This window comes from Erpetoichthys calabaricus, chromosome 17, assembly GCF_900747795.2.
Source record: "Erpetoichthys calabaricus chromosome 17, fErpCal1.3, whole genome shotgun sequence".
Classification (NCBI taxonomy): domain Eukaryota; kingdom Metazoa; phylum Chordata; class Cladistia; order Polypteriformes; family Polypteridae; genus Erpetoichthys; species Erpetoichthys calabaricus.
This window is the reverse complement of record NC_041410.2, coordinates 29,555,062-29,573,045: the sequence shown is the minus strand read 5'-3', so window position 1 is coordinate 29,573,045 and position 17,984 is coordinate 29,555,062. Positions and strand designations below refer to the sequence as shown.

The 17,984-nt window shown below is 40.8% G+C and overlaps 1 protein-coding gene across 1 annotated transcript in view; it reads right to left on the bottom strand.

Moving 5' to 3' along the window:
* The window catches only part of sema7a (semaphorin 7A), a 65,662-nt gene extending 50,819 nt beyond the window's left edge, over window positions 1–14,843 (bottom strand). The window contains exon 1 of the mRNA XM_028823764.2: window positions 14,685–14,843. Coding sequence (XP_028679597.1) covers window positions 14,685–14,784 — 100 coding nt within the window. The 5' untranslated portion in view covers window positions 14,785–14,843. The remainder of the gene's footprint in view (window positions 1–14,684) is intronic.
* Between the last annotated feature and the right edge of the window lie 3,141 nt (window positions 14,844–17,984).

Below are 17,984 nucleotides of genomic sequence, written 5' to 3'. Positions count from 1 at the left end.
ATAGAGGGTCATTTCCGGATGGTGGGACTGGTCCTAGTGTCTGCCTGGGGGGTTGTCAACCGGGATCCCGGGCTGTTTCATCATGTGGTGGGTGCAGCAACGCACTGTAACAGTGCATGCTCCCCAACCTCACCTGACTTGATTCATTTTTTCCCTTTGTGCACTTCCAGCTGCAACTATGCAAATTGTTTCAAAGACCTTCGCTTCCATATATATATATATATATATTGCATATACACAAACTAATGCACTTGCCAACAACCACTCCCCATCTAACCTGCCTTATATGTTGGCCCTCAGCCATGAAAGACACATTTAAAAGGGTAGAAGACAGAGAAATGCTAATAGGCCCCCTCCAAGCAGATTGAAGATTAGGGGTCAGAGAAGTGATGTCCAGACTTGGAACACCCACGCCAGCTCTTAACATTCAGCAGTATCAGGTCCAGGTGATCAGCTAAACTTTTCCACAGACATCTCTAGAAGCACCAGGTTAAAAAAGGTGGACTTCCAAAGGTTAAAGGAGAGTTTGCCAGAGAGTTTATGTCAGGAATTGTGAGCTTGCTTTGCATCAATTGTGCCTAAATCGAACACCCTCCTTTAGGATAGATGAAGTGATAAATAGTAGAGATTCAAAAGAAAACATGTCCACGATGGAAGAGTAGTACACTGCTGCCTCACAGTAAAGTGACCAGGGTTCACCTCCCAGGTCCTCCCTGTGTGGGGTTTGTTTGTTCTCCCTGTGTCTACACGGTTAGATGAACTGGCGTTCCTAAATTTTCCCTAGTGTGTGTGTGGGTGTGTGTGTTCACCCTGTGATGGACTGGCATGGCACCCTGTCCAGGGTTTGTTCCTGTTTTCTGCCCTATGAAATATGGGAGTAAACTCCAGCAGACCCCTTTGCCCCAGTGACCCTGTTCAGAACTAAGCAGGTTAGCAAATGACTGACTGACAGACATGTCCAAGGTTTTCAGCTGGCAAAACTGGCAGCAAGTGTCCTTGGATAGTCCCATGGCACAGAGCACATGATGGGTATTAAATGAGTGGAATGTATTGATGGTTTACATTTCTGCAAGACATAATTAATATTCTTAAATGTGGAATTCTGCAAAATGTAAAAGGAAAATTTCTTTGCCAAACCGATAAAGAGCTGAAACAAGTCTTGAACTAAGGAGGAGGAAGAGAAGAACCTATAGAGCATATATAAAACAGAACTGGAGAGGAATACAAACTTAGCAGACTTCAAAAAAGGATCTGAGCTGAAAACAGACAAAGAAGAGGGAAGAAGCAATATCAAAGCAGAACCTCAAAACTTGAAACGTCAGCAGTCCATTATTGTTGTTGATGTCCCTGAAAGACCATATATTCCCCAGCTCACTGATGAATAGAAAATTATATGTTCGCCACCAATGCAAACTTGTTTGGGTGTCAATGTGACCCGTCAGGGGGCTGAGTTATTCATTTCTAAATATGATATGAAAGGCATTTGATGCTATAAAGATTGATCTGTCATTATTGCCTAAAATAAGACAGTCGTAAGATAATGCCTGTTATTATAAATGTTATAAAATAAAAGATTTATTGTTAATATACAGTCATGTAAACATATACAGTATAATAAGAAATAATTTATTAGTAATGCCCAATGAAAAAAGACAGACTTTAACATGAAGCTTAACAGATGTATTTACACCTAGCAGCTCAAATTTACAGGTCAGGCTCACCTTGAGTGTCTGAGGCCCACTTCCTCCTCATCACTTTGATGTTCTGCTCTGTTCCGATATGACTGCACAGCCCACAGCTACACAAAACTAGCTTAGTCTTTCCACTGGTAAATATGTCACTTAACACATTTCAAATTAAAAGTTGATGAATTTCTGCTAAAGGCCTTTAGGGGCTGATGGGCTTCTTGCCACTGCATTGCAATCTCACCACAGGAACTTGTAACAGCACTAGTGGGTTTGGGGGGGGCGCTTTATGAGCAATACTTACCACTTTGTGAGCAGAAGTGTGTGGGCTTCTAATCAGTACACCGCTTTCTCAGCTCTCCTCTGCCAAGTGTTTATTCCAGTCAGTTGTGCCTCTTAATATTGTGCCATAGTGACAAATGCGTTCCAATCCCACTCGTGTGAAATTACCAATTGATTGAGATGGCTGTTTGTGATTAGTCACCTACGTGTTACCGTCTCATGAGGGGGTGATCACTTATGAATGCACAGTGCCTTCTGCTGCAAGAACACAGACACCATAGGAAGGGCCAAATTTCACACAAACATTAGCCACATGGACTAAGGTGAACAATTAATCGGGCAGAGACAAGGACTTCAGGAAATTTTAAATTTGAACTCAATGCTATTTTGAATAAATTAAATGAACGGGAGTGGTGAGCTTGTTGGAATGAGTGACTTGCTCTTGTCAAAATTTGCTCTACCATTCTAATAGAATGCTCAATTATTAAAATGTGCCCCTAGTGTTCTACCTGACATGATGTGTTCATTCTTCTCAATCTCTGCTTGTGGTCAGAAGGGACACTGGTCTCTCAGAACGGAATGTTCTGCATGTTCTTCAGTTATCAAACTAGTCACTGAAATTCAGGTTGCGTATGCTATGGCTTCCTAGCCCTGTCTTGCATCAATTTATGACCAAAAGTAGTGTGCAAGCTGTTCGGAAAAGGCTTAGAAAGGCTTTCAACATCCACCTTACCTTACGTCAGGCCTCCCTGTGATTACAAAGAGAAACTGTTCACAAGGTAGTGGTGATGTTTTTGTGACTTTCACAATATTCTCTTAAAACTGAAACTAAAATTTTGTAATCAGGTTGTTGAAATACACTGACATTCTTGAATTCACCCACATTAATGCCTAGGGATATAAGTTACATCATCCTGATTAATGTTTAAATTCCTTCCTCTGAAAAAAAGAGACTCAGCAACAGAAATGATTCACTCTGTTCCCAACGCTTTAATGAGGAATCAATCCAACCATCAACTTCAGCCAGGAGAACTCGGAAAAGAACAAAAGATAAACCCCTCAGTATGTGTCAGGCTCCATTCATGGACACAAGAAGCTGGCCCAGCTTTAAATATAAACCTGAGGAACACCGGGGCAGGTCTGACCACAATCGAATCTATCTTACTCCAACCTACAAGCCTGTTATTAAATGACAATGACGCAGGCAGGCTGGCAAGCAAACAGACAGATAGAAATGTATAGGGTAGTCCAGATCGCAATTTTCATTACGCTATAACTTATTAAGTTTATTACATAGAGAATTCACAACACCTGTCCTGCACACAGAGATTTCCCTTAAAATTCTTTTTGCTGCCGATAAATGGCAGTACCTGCCCTGCATTGTTAAATGGTGGGGAGACGGCTGTCAGTTGAACAGTTGCATAATGTATACACACACACCAACCAGAATGACTAAAAAGGAAGAAATTTAAAAAGAAGGAAAAACTTTTGACATGGCATTCCCAGTCACAGTTATGTACTATGCAGGCGTATTGCTGTTTTTATAAATGAGCCCCAGTGGCGTTACTTGACAAAGCTTTGCTGAATGATTCATTGGCTGAAAGTCCTCAGTGTTAGTGTGTCAGAGAGGTGGCTGTGCAGCATTGTTCAATAATGGCAATTTTGTTTTAATCCTCTCCTTTGGAGTGATGTTACCAGCCTGGCACAGCACAGTGTAGAAAATCACACTCATCAGTGAGTTCTTGTTCGTTATATCTGTTATACCTGCATTTTTATTACTCTTTAATTTAATATTGTTTTTGTATCAGTATGCTGCTGTTGGAGTATGTGAATTTCCCCTTGGGATTAATAAAGTATCTATCTATCTATCTATCTATCTATCTATCTATCTATCTATCTATCTATCTATCTATCTATCTAGCATATTTATATTCATAAATTTTTTGCTTTTGTAAAATCTTAATTTTCCATCCATCCATTCATTATCCAACCTGCTATATCCTAACACAGGGTCACGGGGGTCTGCTGGAGCCAATCCCAACACAGAGCGCAAGGCAGGAAACAAACCCTGGGCAGGGTGCCAGCCCACCACAGGGCACACACACATACCCACACACCAAGCACACACTAGGGACAATTTAAAATCGCCAATGCAACTAACCTGCATGTCTTTGGACTGTGGGAGGAAACTGGAGCACCTGGAGGAAACCCACGCAGACATGGGGAGAACATGCAAACTCCACGCAGGGAGGACCCGGGAAGTGAACCCAGGTCTCTCGTTACTGCACCACCATGCCACCCATCTTAATTTTCCCTTGGAGATAAATCTCTCTCTATATAGTGCCTTTCCTATCTATCTATCTATCTATCATATAGTGTCTCTATCTATCTATTATATACTGCCTCTATCCATCTATCCATCCATCTTCTGACTGTCTGTCTGTCTGACTCCTAATAATCCTTAGTGTGCACACTGCTGTGGTCTGCCTGCAGGGGACAATGTCAGTGATGCGAAATCTCATGTGAAAACTCCATTATAAGTCTGTTTCTTTTTTGGCTGATATCCCCTTTGTGAATTTCCCCTTGGGATTAATAAAGTATCTATCTATCTATCTATCTATCTATCTATCTATCTATCTATCTATCTATCTATCTATCTATCCATCTATCCATCCATCCATCCATCCATCCATCCATCCATCCATCCATAATAGGTGCTGGGTATGTTAGGCTGAAACAACAGCAACATTACTGAATCCAGTTGTTTTTTTTTGTCATTTACACAAAATTACACATAATTGGAAAAATGAGCCTCAGAAGAAGAAGAATGTGCCAAAAACTAACCCCACCTGCTATGGCCTGAGCTATGTTACCCAGCATGCAACCATTAAGTTCAATCAAGTCTGTTATTGCATGGCTAATTTAATGGAACCAGCCTGCAACAGTCAGCGGGTCTCCCTGTTTTCTTTTCATTAAGTTCTAAGTCACTCTCTTCATATTTACATGAGCCTGGGAATACAGTGGTAGTCTTTATGTTGGTTATGTTTTTCTCCTTTTTTCTTGTGAATTTTATATGGCCAGAAAACAAACAAAAGTGGAAGCAAGCTTATTGTTCATAGAATCTGTCAAAATATCCAGAGGCCATCTCTACATTTATCTTTTATTGCCAAACTCATTCACATACTTTTTCAGAGGAACACACTTAGGATGTAAGCAGGGCAGGATGGGCTAACAGCTTATTACTTTTATCTAATAAAATCAGGCCTCACTTCTTAACTCCCCAACTTCCAACTCTCTTGTAAAAAAAAGTGCAAGCTGTGTAATTGTCAGTTAGGGGTAACACAAGCTCTGCAAAAGGAAATAAGTTGGCTATGGACAGACATGTTGATTCCACAGAAGTGTCTGGCAGGCAGCGGGGAGGACACTAACTGAGGAGACTACGCACACTGGCATGTAAACACCAAGACACAAAACACACACACACAAACATTACCACTAACAGGCCACCGAGTAACACATCCACAGAGCCATGTGAGACTCGCATGTACACATGGAATCAGACACGAGCCACATGACACTTACATGCATACAGGCACATGGCAACCTGAGGCACACGTACTTGTAGATAAACACAAAACCCACAAATATACACAAACACATACTGTATACACTCACATTTGAGATCTTAACATAGCAACTCTGAGAGGGACTGTACTTGGCACTATAAAATGACAAAAGGGGATGTTAAACCCTCAAATGAACCACCCAACCCCTCACATGTAGATGTTAAACCCTCAAATGAACCACCCAACCCCTCACATGTAGATGTTAAACCCTCAAATGAACCACCCAACCCCTCACTTTTACATGAAATCATTTTTAAAACATTCACTTACTTAAGTTTAGACCTAAAATACAGTTGTACTTTGTCAAAGTTAAGACAACTATAGCAATCACTGACCCCAAATTCACACCAAAAGCCACACAACAAAGGTACTCTTCCATTCAGGTCACACTGACTCCAGCTCCATTCTGTATTTAAATACTAGAAAGTCCATCCATCCATTTTCCAACCCGCTGAATCCGAACACAGGGTCACGGGGGTCTGCCGGAGCCAATCCCAGCCAACACAGGGCACAAGGCAGGAAACAATCCTGGGCAGGGTGCCAACCCACCGCAGGACACACACAAAAGTCACTTATTTAAATGTCTGTGTAACAGTTACGGTGTAAAGTACACTTACTAGTGATTTCCATTTTGAGTCTGTAAAGTTTGTCGAGTAAAGCCGATGTCACACTACTCGACTTCTAAATGATGGAGATGTCAAACTTCATAACTGCATTGCTGATCTCGATGCCTGCAGATGTCAAATTATATGACAAGATGAAAGGAGAGCACAACAAGTTACACAACTCTATGATGGCCTTTTGGCACAGGCTCACATTTCTAAAGTATCACGAGCTGACAGCCAATCATGTGCTGCCCTATACAGAGCCGGTGCTTTATGGTGCTGTCAATGTCCTGCTCCACTGACAGACTGAGGAGATTGTTCCTCCCCCACACAATGTGACTCTTCAATTCCACCCGGGGTGGGGGGGGGGGGTAAACGTTAACATTATACAAAGATATTGTCCGTCTGTATACCTGCATTGTTATCACTCTTTAATTTAATATTTTCTGTATCAGTATGCTGCTGCTGGAGTATGTGAATTTCCCCTTGGGATTAATAAAGTATCTATCTATCTATCTCTCTACAGGTACAGCGAGATCAGCTGCAGTGTCATCCACCTTTTCTTTTTCCCATTCTGTCATGGTATGTGAAACGTGAGATATCGCACAGACAAGCTTCTGTTTTATTTGTGAGGTCTGAAACACCCATTTTCATTTTTCCCAGTTGCTGCATTATATGCATTGTACTTCTGGATGAGCGTCCATTGGTTGTCAGCTCTCAAGCACACAGGACCCGCCTCAATGACTAAAGAAACAGATTGTCACGGCGAGTTGCAGACTGGTTGAAATGTCACACTAGTGGCCATAGAAGAATGAGAACTGCCTCTGGCTTGCTAAAATAATGCAGATGACAGGAAAGTCCAATAAAAGGCCTTGAAAACAGTCCTAGACTTCATTTATATCATGTTAGTAAGGCAGTCACGAGGCACTCCCCTGACCAGCAGTCCTGTATTCTGACATAGCCAGCAACTCAGTCTGACAAGCCTGTGACTCCCAAGCCCCCCCCCCCACCTGCTTTGATTTTGCCTTAAGTCATATGGATGGGCTCTTTGTGTGCGTTAGAGCAGACAACCAATGAATGCTCATCCAGAAGTATAACGCGCATAATGCAAGGAATTAGGAACACAGGTGTTTTGGACCTCACAAACAGAAGAAAAGTTCACCTATCTTATGTCTCATATTTTACGGAAGATAGATAGATAGATAGATAGATAGATAGATAGATAGATAGATAGATAGATAGATAGATAGATAGATAGATAGATAGATAGATAGATAGATAGATAGATAGATAGATAGATAGATACTTTATTAATCCCAAGGGGAAATTCATGTGGTCATGCTACTTTAGAGATGGGAAACTGGATTTCAACTTCATCATGCAGTCACGTCATTTGACATCCCCTACGACTTCTAGTCGTGTAATCAGACATCCACAAATGACAAAATCAGCGACTGCTGTCATCAAGCTTGACATCCCCCTCCAACTAGACGTTGTGTAATGTGAAATAAATTGCGCTTCCGAATTACAAAATTGATGGATATTTCACATATAGAATGTTTATCTTGTATTAATATTTATACGAGGAACTTTTATATTTTCGTTGGGAAACAGTGAAGGCAGGAGGAGCAGCAATTGGTCATGTCTGAGAGTGTCATGTGACTGGGAAAAAATGCATTGCAAAGGAAGGTGACTACATAAAAAAGTGATGCAATTTGTTTTTGGAATTCTTAATAAATAGAGTGCGGAAACTTTTTGATTGTCCCTTGTAGATATGTGATCTCAAATATTTATGAGTCAGTTTTAAGGAAGATGAATGCTGGAGAAAGTCAAACATACATTCCACCATATTATGTTTTATTTCAGCAGAGATTATTATTAGGATAATGTAGCATCAGTTTATTAAATTTAAAAAAATTATTTTTATAAAACCACATTTTTAGCGACTATTTCACTGTTCTTCATGACTGAAAGGGAACATAACGTTTCCAGGAGTACTGTAGTTACGATTGTTCAGTTTGAACTGAAATATCACCGCCTTCACAGAATTTGACTTTCACCCTACACATTTTTCCATGGTGCTGAACCCAGCCTGGGAATCACACAGAAAAAGAGGTGGCAAACACCCAGCAACACCAACTCACAGGATGAACACACTCAATTGCTGGGGGAGACATATATATGTGACTCACAGGGGAACACAGCTGCATGGAGTCTCAATGGGATTCATAATGTGCCTGTTTCACAGAAGGGTTTTTCAACAAAAGATCTTTTATGGCTAACACTAAGCACCATGGCCTATAAAACTTTCCAATCTCCCCCCAAACCACCCACGACACCCAGCTGCAAAAGCAACTGCAAAAAGTGCAAAATAAAAAAAACATAAAAAGCTATTGTGGGCCAACCACACACTTCGCACTTTGCTCAAATTAACAGTGAGACCCTCCAGCTCATAGATTATCATAGTGCATAGAGACATTCCTTCCATATATTCCTGATGTTCTGAGCTTTGCAAGACTTATGACATTCCCAAATGTTTGACTGGACTTTTGTCATTTTTCACTAGACCACCACCTTGTGTACACATTTGTGTGATTCACCACTGCACCAAATGCATGCGTTTAGTCTTTCTGCAAAATTTCAATTAACTCATGAGGGCGTCTCAAAAAAATCATTATTAAATGTATTAGTAATGCACTTATGGATATCTGCATGAAAGCCAAGCTTCAGTGTGGTAGCTGCTCTATTGAATCTATTAGGGGGCTGAGTCTCCTCTTCAATCAGCCATGGCTCAAATTATGAAGCCTTGCCAGTATGTGAATTTCCCTTGGGGATTAATAAAGTCTCTATCTATCTATCTATCTATCTATCTATCTATCTATCTATCTATCTATCTATCTATCTATCTATCTATCTATCTATCTATCTATCTATCTATCCTATTAATGCAGTAGTATACCTTTAAATTGCCTAACACTCACGGCATTTGAATAGTGTTATACAATTAAGACAGAATCTTTTCTATATTTCATGTCAATCATTCAATTATTCATGTTAATTGGCCCACAATCTCCCTAAAACCCTTTAGCTGACAAGCAGTATGGAAAAAAAAAACGTGATATCCATGGCAAGGAAAAAAAACACAAATGGCTGTCAGCTCTCTTTCTGCCCTGTGAAAGTTTTTGTCTTCTGTCATCAAGCAACCCCCTACAGCACCTAAGCGTTTCATGATTCAGTACTCCACAAAGCACCTTTTGGAGCAGGCACCATTCCAAACAGACCCTTTAATACGTAAATAGTCCTGTCTCCAATTTAGCAATTCACCTAAAGTAAATGCATGTACAGTTCCATGCAAAAGTTTGGACACTCCTGGACAAATTACATATATTGCTGACAATTGCAATAAAAAAATTAGTAAATACAACTTGAGCAGCAAAGAAACTAAAACAATGCCATTTTTATGAAAATACTAGAAAACACGCAGACCCCCGGGTCCTCTCAAGAACAAGATTTCAGCCCCAGCAGTTCTCGAGTACCAGCAGGCTGGCATGCTTCATATGCTTGATGGGTAGCGGATGCCGAGACTGTCATTCTTTTTCTTCATATTACACAAACAGCTTCTGCAAGTTGCCTCACGCTCAGCAGATGTCACAGCTCTCCTTTTTTTCTCTGTCATGTCACCTTCTTTATAAGTTTCCCAATGCAGTCTGCCACAGGAAAGATATGAACCCTGATAACTCTGGTTGTTGCTAGCCATATTTTTGCTTTTCCAGCACATGCAATGTCGTAAGCTTTTGAATAAGATCAAGATCAAAGTTCTAGATGCAGTGGTTTGCAAGTAATTGCAGGACAGACAGACACAACCCTTAGCAGTATATATACTATATATATATATATATACTATAACTATATATATATATATATATATATATATATATATATATAACTATATATATATATATAACTATATATATATATATATATATATATATATATATATATATACTATAATATATATATATATATATATATATACTATAATATATATATATATATATATATATATATATATATATATACTATAACTAATATATATATATATATATATATATATATATATATATATATATATATATGCAGTTGGAGATCCACGAAGGGAGAAAAAACGAATCACGTATCATAAAATAGTTTTATTCCTGAGCTTCAACCCCTATCAGGGGTCTTCATCAGAGGATAATGCTTAGACTTACATGAATCAAAGGCAATATATAGCAACACATTCAGTATGGGGGGGTGGGGGGAGGATGGGGGGGGGGGGTTATGGTGACTAAGTCAGTATGATCAAGAGGGGGGGGGGGGGGTTGTATAGTTTAATCATTGTTTATATGTCCTTCTTAAGTTGGCATATGCTGGGTTTATGTCCAGGTGTCTGTTGATGGCGTTTTCATCTGATAGCCAAGACTCGGCCAACTCTTTGGCGCTTTTTGTACTGGCTTTAAATTTTACTTTTACGTTGTCCCAGTTGAATGTGTGTCCTGTCGATTTAGTATGTGCATATATCAAGGATAGTGCGTCCTTTCTTCTGACGGCGTTGCGATGTTCCTGTACACATGTTGAGATTTTTTTTGACGTTTGTCCTATGTATACAGCTGAGCAAGAATTGCATGGAATACTATACACTGCGTTTCGTGTTTCGGCTGTCGATTTCTTGTTTTTAGCATTAAACAGGACCATGCGCAGATTGTTCGTGGGTTTATGTGCTTTTCTGATGCCCCACTTGGTCAGGTAGCGTGCCGTGCCTTCTGATATATATATATATATAGTGTACAGTTTATGATTTATCTGATGAACTGAAAAAAATGTAAAACGTTTTGACTGCCTGTCAAGTCAGTACTAAGAAAGAACCTCTTGGGCAAAAGTTTCAGTTAGCAAATGTTTTTGTAGTCAACCATGAGTATCCAAGACTCATCCCTCATTTGAAAGAATTCTGTTAGATCTACTTTGTCAATGCCTTTGAGGATTTTGAAGACCTGGATTAGTTTAATTCTCTGAGTCCTTAAGTCCGAGCTGTACTAAGCTGCTTTCATCTGCACAGTTTCAAGTGCTGCTGTTTTGTTTGGAGCACCTGAGTGCTGAGGGGGCTCCGGAGGGCAGGAGGCAAGAGGAAGGCCTGAGGTGGTGCCTGTTCTCTCTTTTTCTGTTCTGTGTTGCTCTTACTTCACAGAACTTGAGTTGCATCATCTGAATCTTTCTGAATAAAAATGACTTTTTATGCTTATCAGTAAGAAATGTCATGTGCCACAACCAAAAGGGCACCTTGAACATATATAGTGTCCTTTATGGGGAACATTATGTAAGTTCTTTACAAGTTAACACAAAGTATATTAACTTATTGTTCAGTTATGATGCAGTTTTCTATGTCCACAGTTATGGGTGGGTTACTCCAAGGATCATCAATAAGCCTGCATCATTTCACTCTAGTTATGGATGATATTGCTAGGGGAATAGTAGCTCAGGCCGTATGGTGCATGCTATTCACAAATGAGATTATGCAACGTGGCACCACCAACAATGGTGCTGAAAGGAAACTGGAGCAGCAAAGAAGAGCTATGGAGCATAAAGACCTTAAAATTAATAGAAAAAGACAAGTGCTATGTGACTGAAGAATTGGTGCAAGAGTGAAGGGTGACGTATATACAACAGTGGTCAGACCAACATGTCTAACGTGGATCAGAAACCTGGACAGTTTAAAGGGTTCAAGAAAGGAAAATGGGTGTGTATCCAGCAGGGGGCAATCTTTCTCCCCTGGGACGGCATTCTTCCTTTCATGCAGGACACACGTGAGCCTTTTCAACCCATCCCTTTTGTAACCATGCCATAAATAATGAGATAAGATTAAATGGTATAGAAAGAGATATGTGGATTTAACATGCTTTCAAAGATAACTTCCGTTCCCAATAATGAAATGTATAATCCATTTATACATATATTATTCAGGCCAGAGAGAAGCTAATGGACACACAGACTGTTCTTCAAAGTGCAGAAATGCTGAATCATATGTCCCATCTGAGGGAATTTCGACTGACTTTATGCTCGATCCTCAACATTATAACCACTCACATATTTACATATTCATTAAATTCTTGTCTGATATGGGCAATGGCCAGACATGGAATTCTTGTCAGATGTGGGGTCGGGCTGTTTATTTCTGGACTGAGCCCAAATAACACCTTCACCTGTTCTCATCATTTATGACAGACATGTTGGTGAAACAGACATCAGTACTTTTAAAATCGCCTGTGTGTGTGTCCTTCACATGTTTACTGTCCATCTCTCTAGTCTGCGCCTTCCCACTGTCATTTGTCCACCTCTCTGGCAGTCTCTCTCTCTCTCTCTCTGGTTTCTGCTGATAGGAGTAAAATCGGGTACAGTACAATGAAATAAACTTTACTGATCATAGTGACATACTGCAAACGTTAGCTACAGGGGGCTACACAAATTAAGACGTTGAGATGAATGTGTGGAGTAACAAAGCTTGATAAGATCATGAATGACAGAATCAGAGGTACAGTTAAAGGGGGGGGAATCTCTGAGAAAATACTAGAAGGAGGGTTAAAGTGGTGCAGGCAGGTCATGAGAAATTAGATAAACAATATGGGGAGAAGAATCATGAATATGGAGGTGTCGGGATGGAAGTGAAGACAACCAAAGAGAAAGTATATTGACTGTGTGCATGGAGAAAGGAGAGTCAGGCCAAGGAAATGTACAGCAGATGAGAGTGGAAGAGGCTGCTGCAATATACAAGGAAATGGGAAAAGCTTTAAAAGAAGGAGAAAAAGAAACAGTTTCCTAAGTGAGGTTTAAAGTCCACCTTTATTCTCTTCACTGTAGGCACGTACAACAGGTGATGGACAACTCCTGTGTTCCACGTCTACTAATGCTGCTTCTAGAACAAGACGTATCAGCAGGTCCTCACAGATGCTAGATGTTATTCATGTGCAATCTTGTGGCTGAGAATATTGTCACCACTAACTGCTTGGTCACACAACTGACAGGTTTCTGCTCAATGCTTTTGATTTGAATACTGCAGTTCAGATCAGACTATCACAAATATTGACTCTAATTCAAATGAGGCTTAGGTCATTTTGCAACCCCATTGAGCGATAGTGTAAGAAGAAGAGTACAAGCAATGAGCACAGTGCAGAGGACAGGGAAGATTGTCATGTCTTCCATTTGCCGTTGTTCAGTGCTTTAGTTAAGTCCGAAAAATGTCCCTGTAAAGCAACGATGGTGGGCTAAGTTCATGGCTGCACCAGTGCTTCAGATGACAACTGACAGTATTTGAAATAAAGAAAAGTTTGAAAAGATTTACTTAATAGCAATGTCATCTCCTAAAACATTAAAAACACAACGTGCCGCACAGGAATTTTTAAAGGAAGTAAAATACTGAACTTCCATTCAATAAAAAAAAAGAAGTTTACAAAGAATGGCATGTGACGGCAGGGAAAGATGTAAAAGGTTTCAACAGACTTGACACACCTCTGAAACTAATGTTTTTAATCTGTCTTTCAGGGAATACACCAATATTAATACTAAAAATAATATTTTTTCCGAATTCAGATTGACAAGTTAGAAACTGAAACGTGTGAGGCTACGGTGTAAAGTTTCGGTTGAATTTAGGGGCTGTCAATTTGTTGATGCTTGAAAAAGAGATTAACGTTGGAGAAAACCCGGGACTTTTTTTCTGTAATGAATTTTAAAAAAATATGACGAATGCAGGGATTTCTCCTTTCGCGTTTGCCTGTCCATCCACTTTCTTATACCACTTACCCGGCAGAGGTTTGTCGGCTAGCTGGAACGACTCCCAGCAGTAATAAGGCGCAAGGCAGGAACAACAACTGGACGGGGTGCGCCAGTCCATCACAAGACGGACACACAAAGACACACAGACACGCGTGAAAAGGCGTCATTGTAACCGAGGGAGCACACGTGCTGGGTGTCCTTTAACTATACGATGGTGTGCGGAGATCAGGGGAAGAAGAGAGCAAAAACAGGTGCCATATCTTCACAATAAGAGAATTATAAGGTACTACAATGATCTAACATACTGTATATTTGCAAATAAAATCTGTGACCTTCAAAGTTTTCAGTGCTGCGTAAAACACACGTCGGCAAGAATAACGGATCGTTACAAGGAGGTCGATTTGCAGATCCAGAATGGAAACGTCTGAAACCAAGACGATCGATCATTCACAATTAAATATAAACTTTTTTCACGTATCCACACCTTTTGCTTTCACGTTTGGGGTAGAGGACACCCATATAGTCTACAGAATTGGCACTACGCATTTTCAAGTTCATGGGAATCATTTTAGTGCACCAAATAAATGAGATTCTGAAACCCAAGGAAGGCTGCTTGTTTAAAACAAAGGCATAAAAAATAATTCTCTCCACAGCTTTCACAACGGATTATTTCGGCTGCTTACCGTGAATCTTCTCGATGAGCCGAGGAATGACAGAAGTGTAATCCGGAACGATAACCGAGCAAATCACAAGGACGCAGCAACACAGCCCTGCCGAAGCCATCGCTGTACTAAGGAACTAAGGAACTAGTGATGTGTCGTTCGCGAACGAGGATGCTTTGAAGCGAATGAGAGGAGCCGATGCCAGTCGAGCAGAGCCGAAGCTTCAGCCGGGCGGGACTTTACTTATATGGGCACACAGAACATTGGCTTATACTGTAATGCTGGCACGTTCACGAACAACACATCGGACTAGGATCGTACCATTATGTGAAAGAAGGAAGGGGGGCAGACGCTCCGAAGACAGCGAGTGTTGGTACAGGCCAGGTACACAGAGCGACTGCGACAGACGAGGAGCCAGATTTAAATGCAAGCGCATCGTGAAGAAAAAAAGAAGAGTGAAGAAATGAGTGAAAGGCGAAAAAGAAGCAGCATCTGGCTGCATTTCAGTGATATTGGAGACTGCAAAGCTAAGTGCAGAATTTGTAATATGAAAATATCCGTTAGAGCAGGGTCAACAACAAACCTGCACAGACATATAAGAACCACCCACCCATCCGTGCAACTGGAGGAGAGCATGCCCGCTCTCCTGCCATCCACTGACCCTGGAAAAGAGCCAAGTACTTCTGCTGCAGCATCCACTGTCTTACTGAAAACTGCAGGTATAACTCGGTCTTCAGTTCAAACCAAAATAACCACATTTATTCCAAAAACAAATGACGCCAAACAAACAAAATACATGTCGATGAGGAGCTGGCTAAAATGATAGCTAGCGACTTTCAACCATTTTCCATTGTGGAGGACGGAGGATTTACAACTTTTGTACAGGCCTTAAACCCATGTATGTCCTCCCTAGCAGAATAACTGTCCCAAACAATTATTCCATAACTATATATCTGAGGATGGAGTACAACACTGTGCTTTCAGAAACCACTGCTCTGGAAAAAAGGTAGCATTTAATGACAACAGAGCTGTGGATGAGGCATTTCAAAGAATAAGTGCAGCAGCAGCAAGATGCAACCCCAGAAGCCTGTCTGCTCCTCCATCAGAGGGCCAAGAGGAAGAAATTGGAGCAGGGGCGTGTTCACAGGAACCACAAGCTTCTGCTGTGTGGAGGCTCTTTGACGAAAGAGCAACAGGAGACACTGCAAGGAGAAATCCCACAGCTGATGCTATGCTGGAGTTGAGGTCCTATCTTGAGGAGCCCCTCATCCAAAGATCTGAAGACCCAGTGAGCTGGTGGAAGGCCAAGGCTGCAGTCTACCCACGCCTGGTTAAGGTAATGGTAGGAAGACTTTGCATTGTCACTACATTGGTCCCCTCAGAAAGAGTCTTCTCAAAAACAGGACAAATAATCACTGAGAGGAGAAATCGCATCAGCCCATCTAAGCTGAGGCATCTGGCATTTCTGAATGCCAACCTGGCCTAAAAACTTTTATTGAAAGAGTCCTAGTGTTGTGTTGTTGTTGTTGAGTTTGGCCTTTATTTAATTTGTTTGCTGTGATTTTGTGTTGTTGTTCATTTAAAGCTTTTATTAAAATGTTAAACAATAGTAACTGTGTATTTTTTGTAATGAAAAAATGCTTAAAAATACGTAATGTCTGAAAACAATGAATAAGAAATTGCTTATACACAAACCATTCATAATTGCTTAATTAGGCTAATGTATAAGCATCCAAGTGATACTAAATGAAGAGCCATTCGGGAGCCGTAAGAGCCGGCTCTTTAAAGGGAGCCGATCCAAAAGAGCCGAAGCTTTGAAAAGAGCCGGAGTTCCCATCACTATAAGGAACGTATCGCTGTCCTTGCTTAATAGCAGCCTAAAGGGAGGAGGAGCTTAACATTCAAATTAACTATGCTATTCTACTATTATATCAGTGGCTGCAGGTTTTTATTCTAACCCTTTTCTTAATTAGTGACCTGTTTTTGCTGCAAATAACTTATTTTGAATTAATTTTAATTCAGCGGCCGCAAACACCGCAGTTCAGGCGCAGAGCGCTAATTAATTTCAGATTAGAGCCCAATCCAGTACTACAATACAAAGTTACATTTTCAAATCATTAATCTACTTTATTTCAAAAACTGAAAAAAATAGGCTATGAAAGGGTTAGGCATTTTTTTGCAAGAGGAAGCATGCGTTTGTGGTACTCTTCAGTTTGTCCAAAACAACCCACCATAACGAGTGTGCTTGGTGTGTGTGTGTGCCCTGTGGTGGGTTGGCGCCTTGCCCGGGATTTGCAGTCTTCAATCTCCTTCAGATCAACTCTTCTGCATAGGATGTAATCTACCTGTGTGCATCTTCCTCCACTCTTGTACATAACCCTATGTTCCTCCCTCTTCTTAAAATACATATTTACCACAGCCATGTCCATCCTTTTGGCAAAATCCTCTATCCTCTGACCTTCTTCATTCCTCTTCTTGACACCACACCTACCCATCACCTCTTCATCTCCTCTGTTCCCTTCACCAACATGTCCATTGAAATCCGCTCCAATCACCACTTTCTGTCCCTTGGGTACGCTGTTCATCACTTCATCCAAGTCACTCCAAAAATCTTCTTTCTCACCCATTGCACACCCAACTTGTGGGGCATATGCACTAACAACATTCATCATCACACCTCCAATTTCCAGCTTCATAATCATTACTCTGTCTGACACTCTTTTCGCCTCCAAAATACTCTTGACATACTGTTCCTTCAGAATAACCCTTACCCATTTCTCCTCCGATCCACACCATGATAGAACAATTTGAATCCACCTCCGATCCACCTGGCCTTACTCCCCTTCCATTTAGTCTCTTGCACTCACAATATATCAACCTTCCTTCTCTCAATTATATTGGCCAGCTCTCTCCCCTTACCAGTCATACTGCCAACATTCAAAGTTCCTATCCTCAGTTCCACTCTCTTTACCTTCCTCCTATCCTCCTGCCTCCGGATACGTCTCCCCCCTCTTCTTCTTTGGCCAACAGTAACCCAATTTCCGCCAGTACCCTGTTGGCTAACAGTACTGATGGCAGTCATTGTTAACCCGGGGCTCGACCGATCTGGTATGAAAATTTGTATTGTTGTCCGCATATTGATTTGGCAAAATTTTACAATGCATGCCCTTCCTGATGTAACCCTCCCCATTTATCTGGGCTTGGGACCGACACGAAGAAACACACTGGTTTGCGCATCCCCTGTGGCTGGGTTATCTACTGGGTAAAAATGCTGCAGAGATAGGTTCCAGCTTTTTAGCACCCTTAGCAAGAATAAGGAAG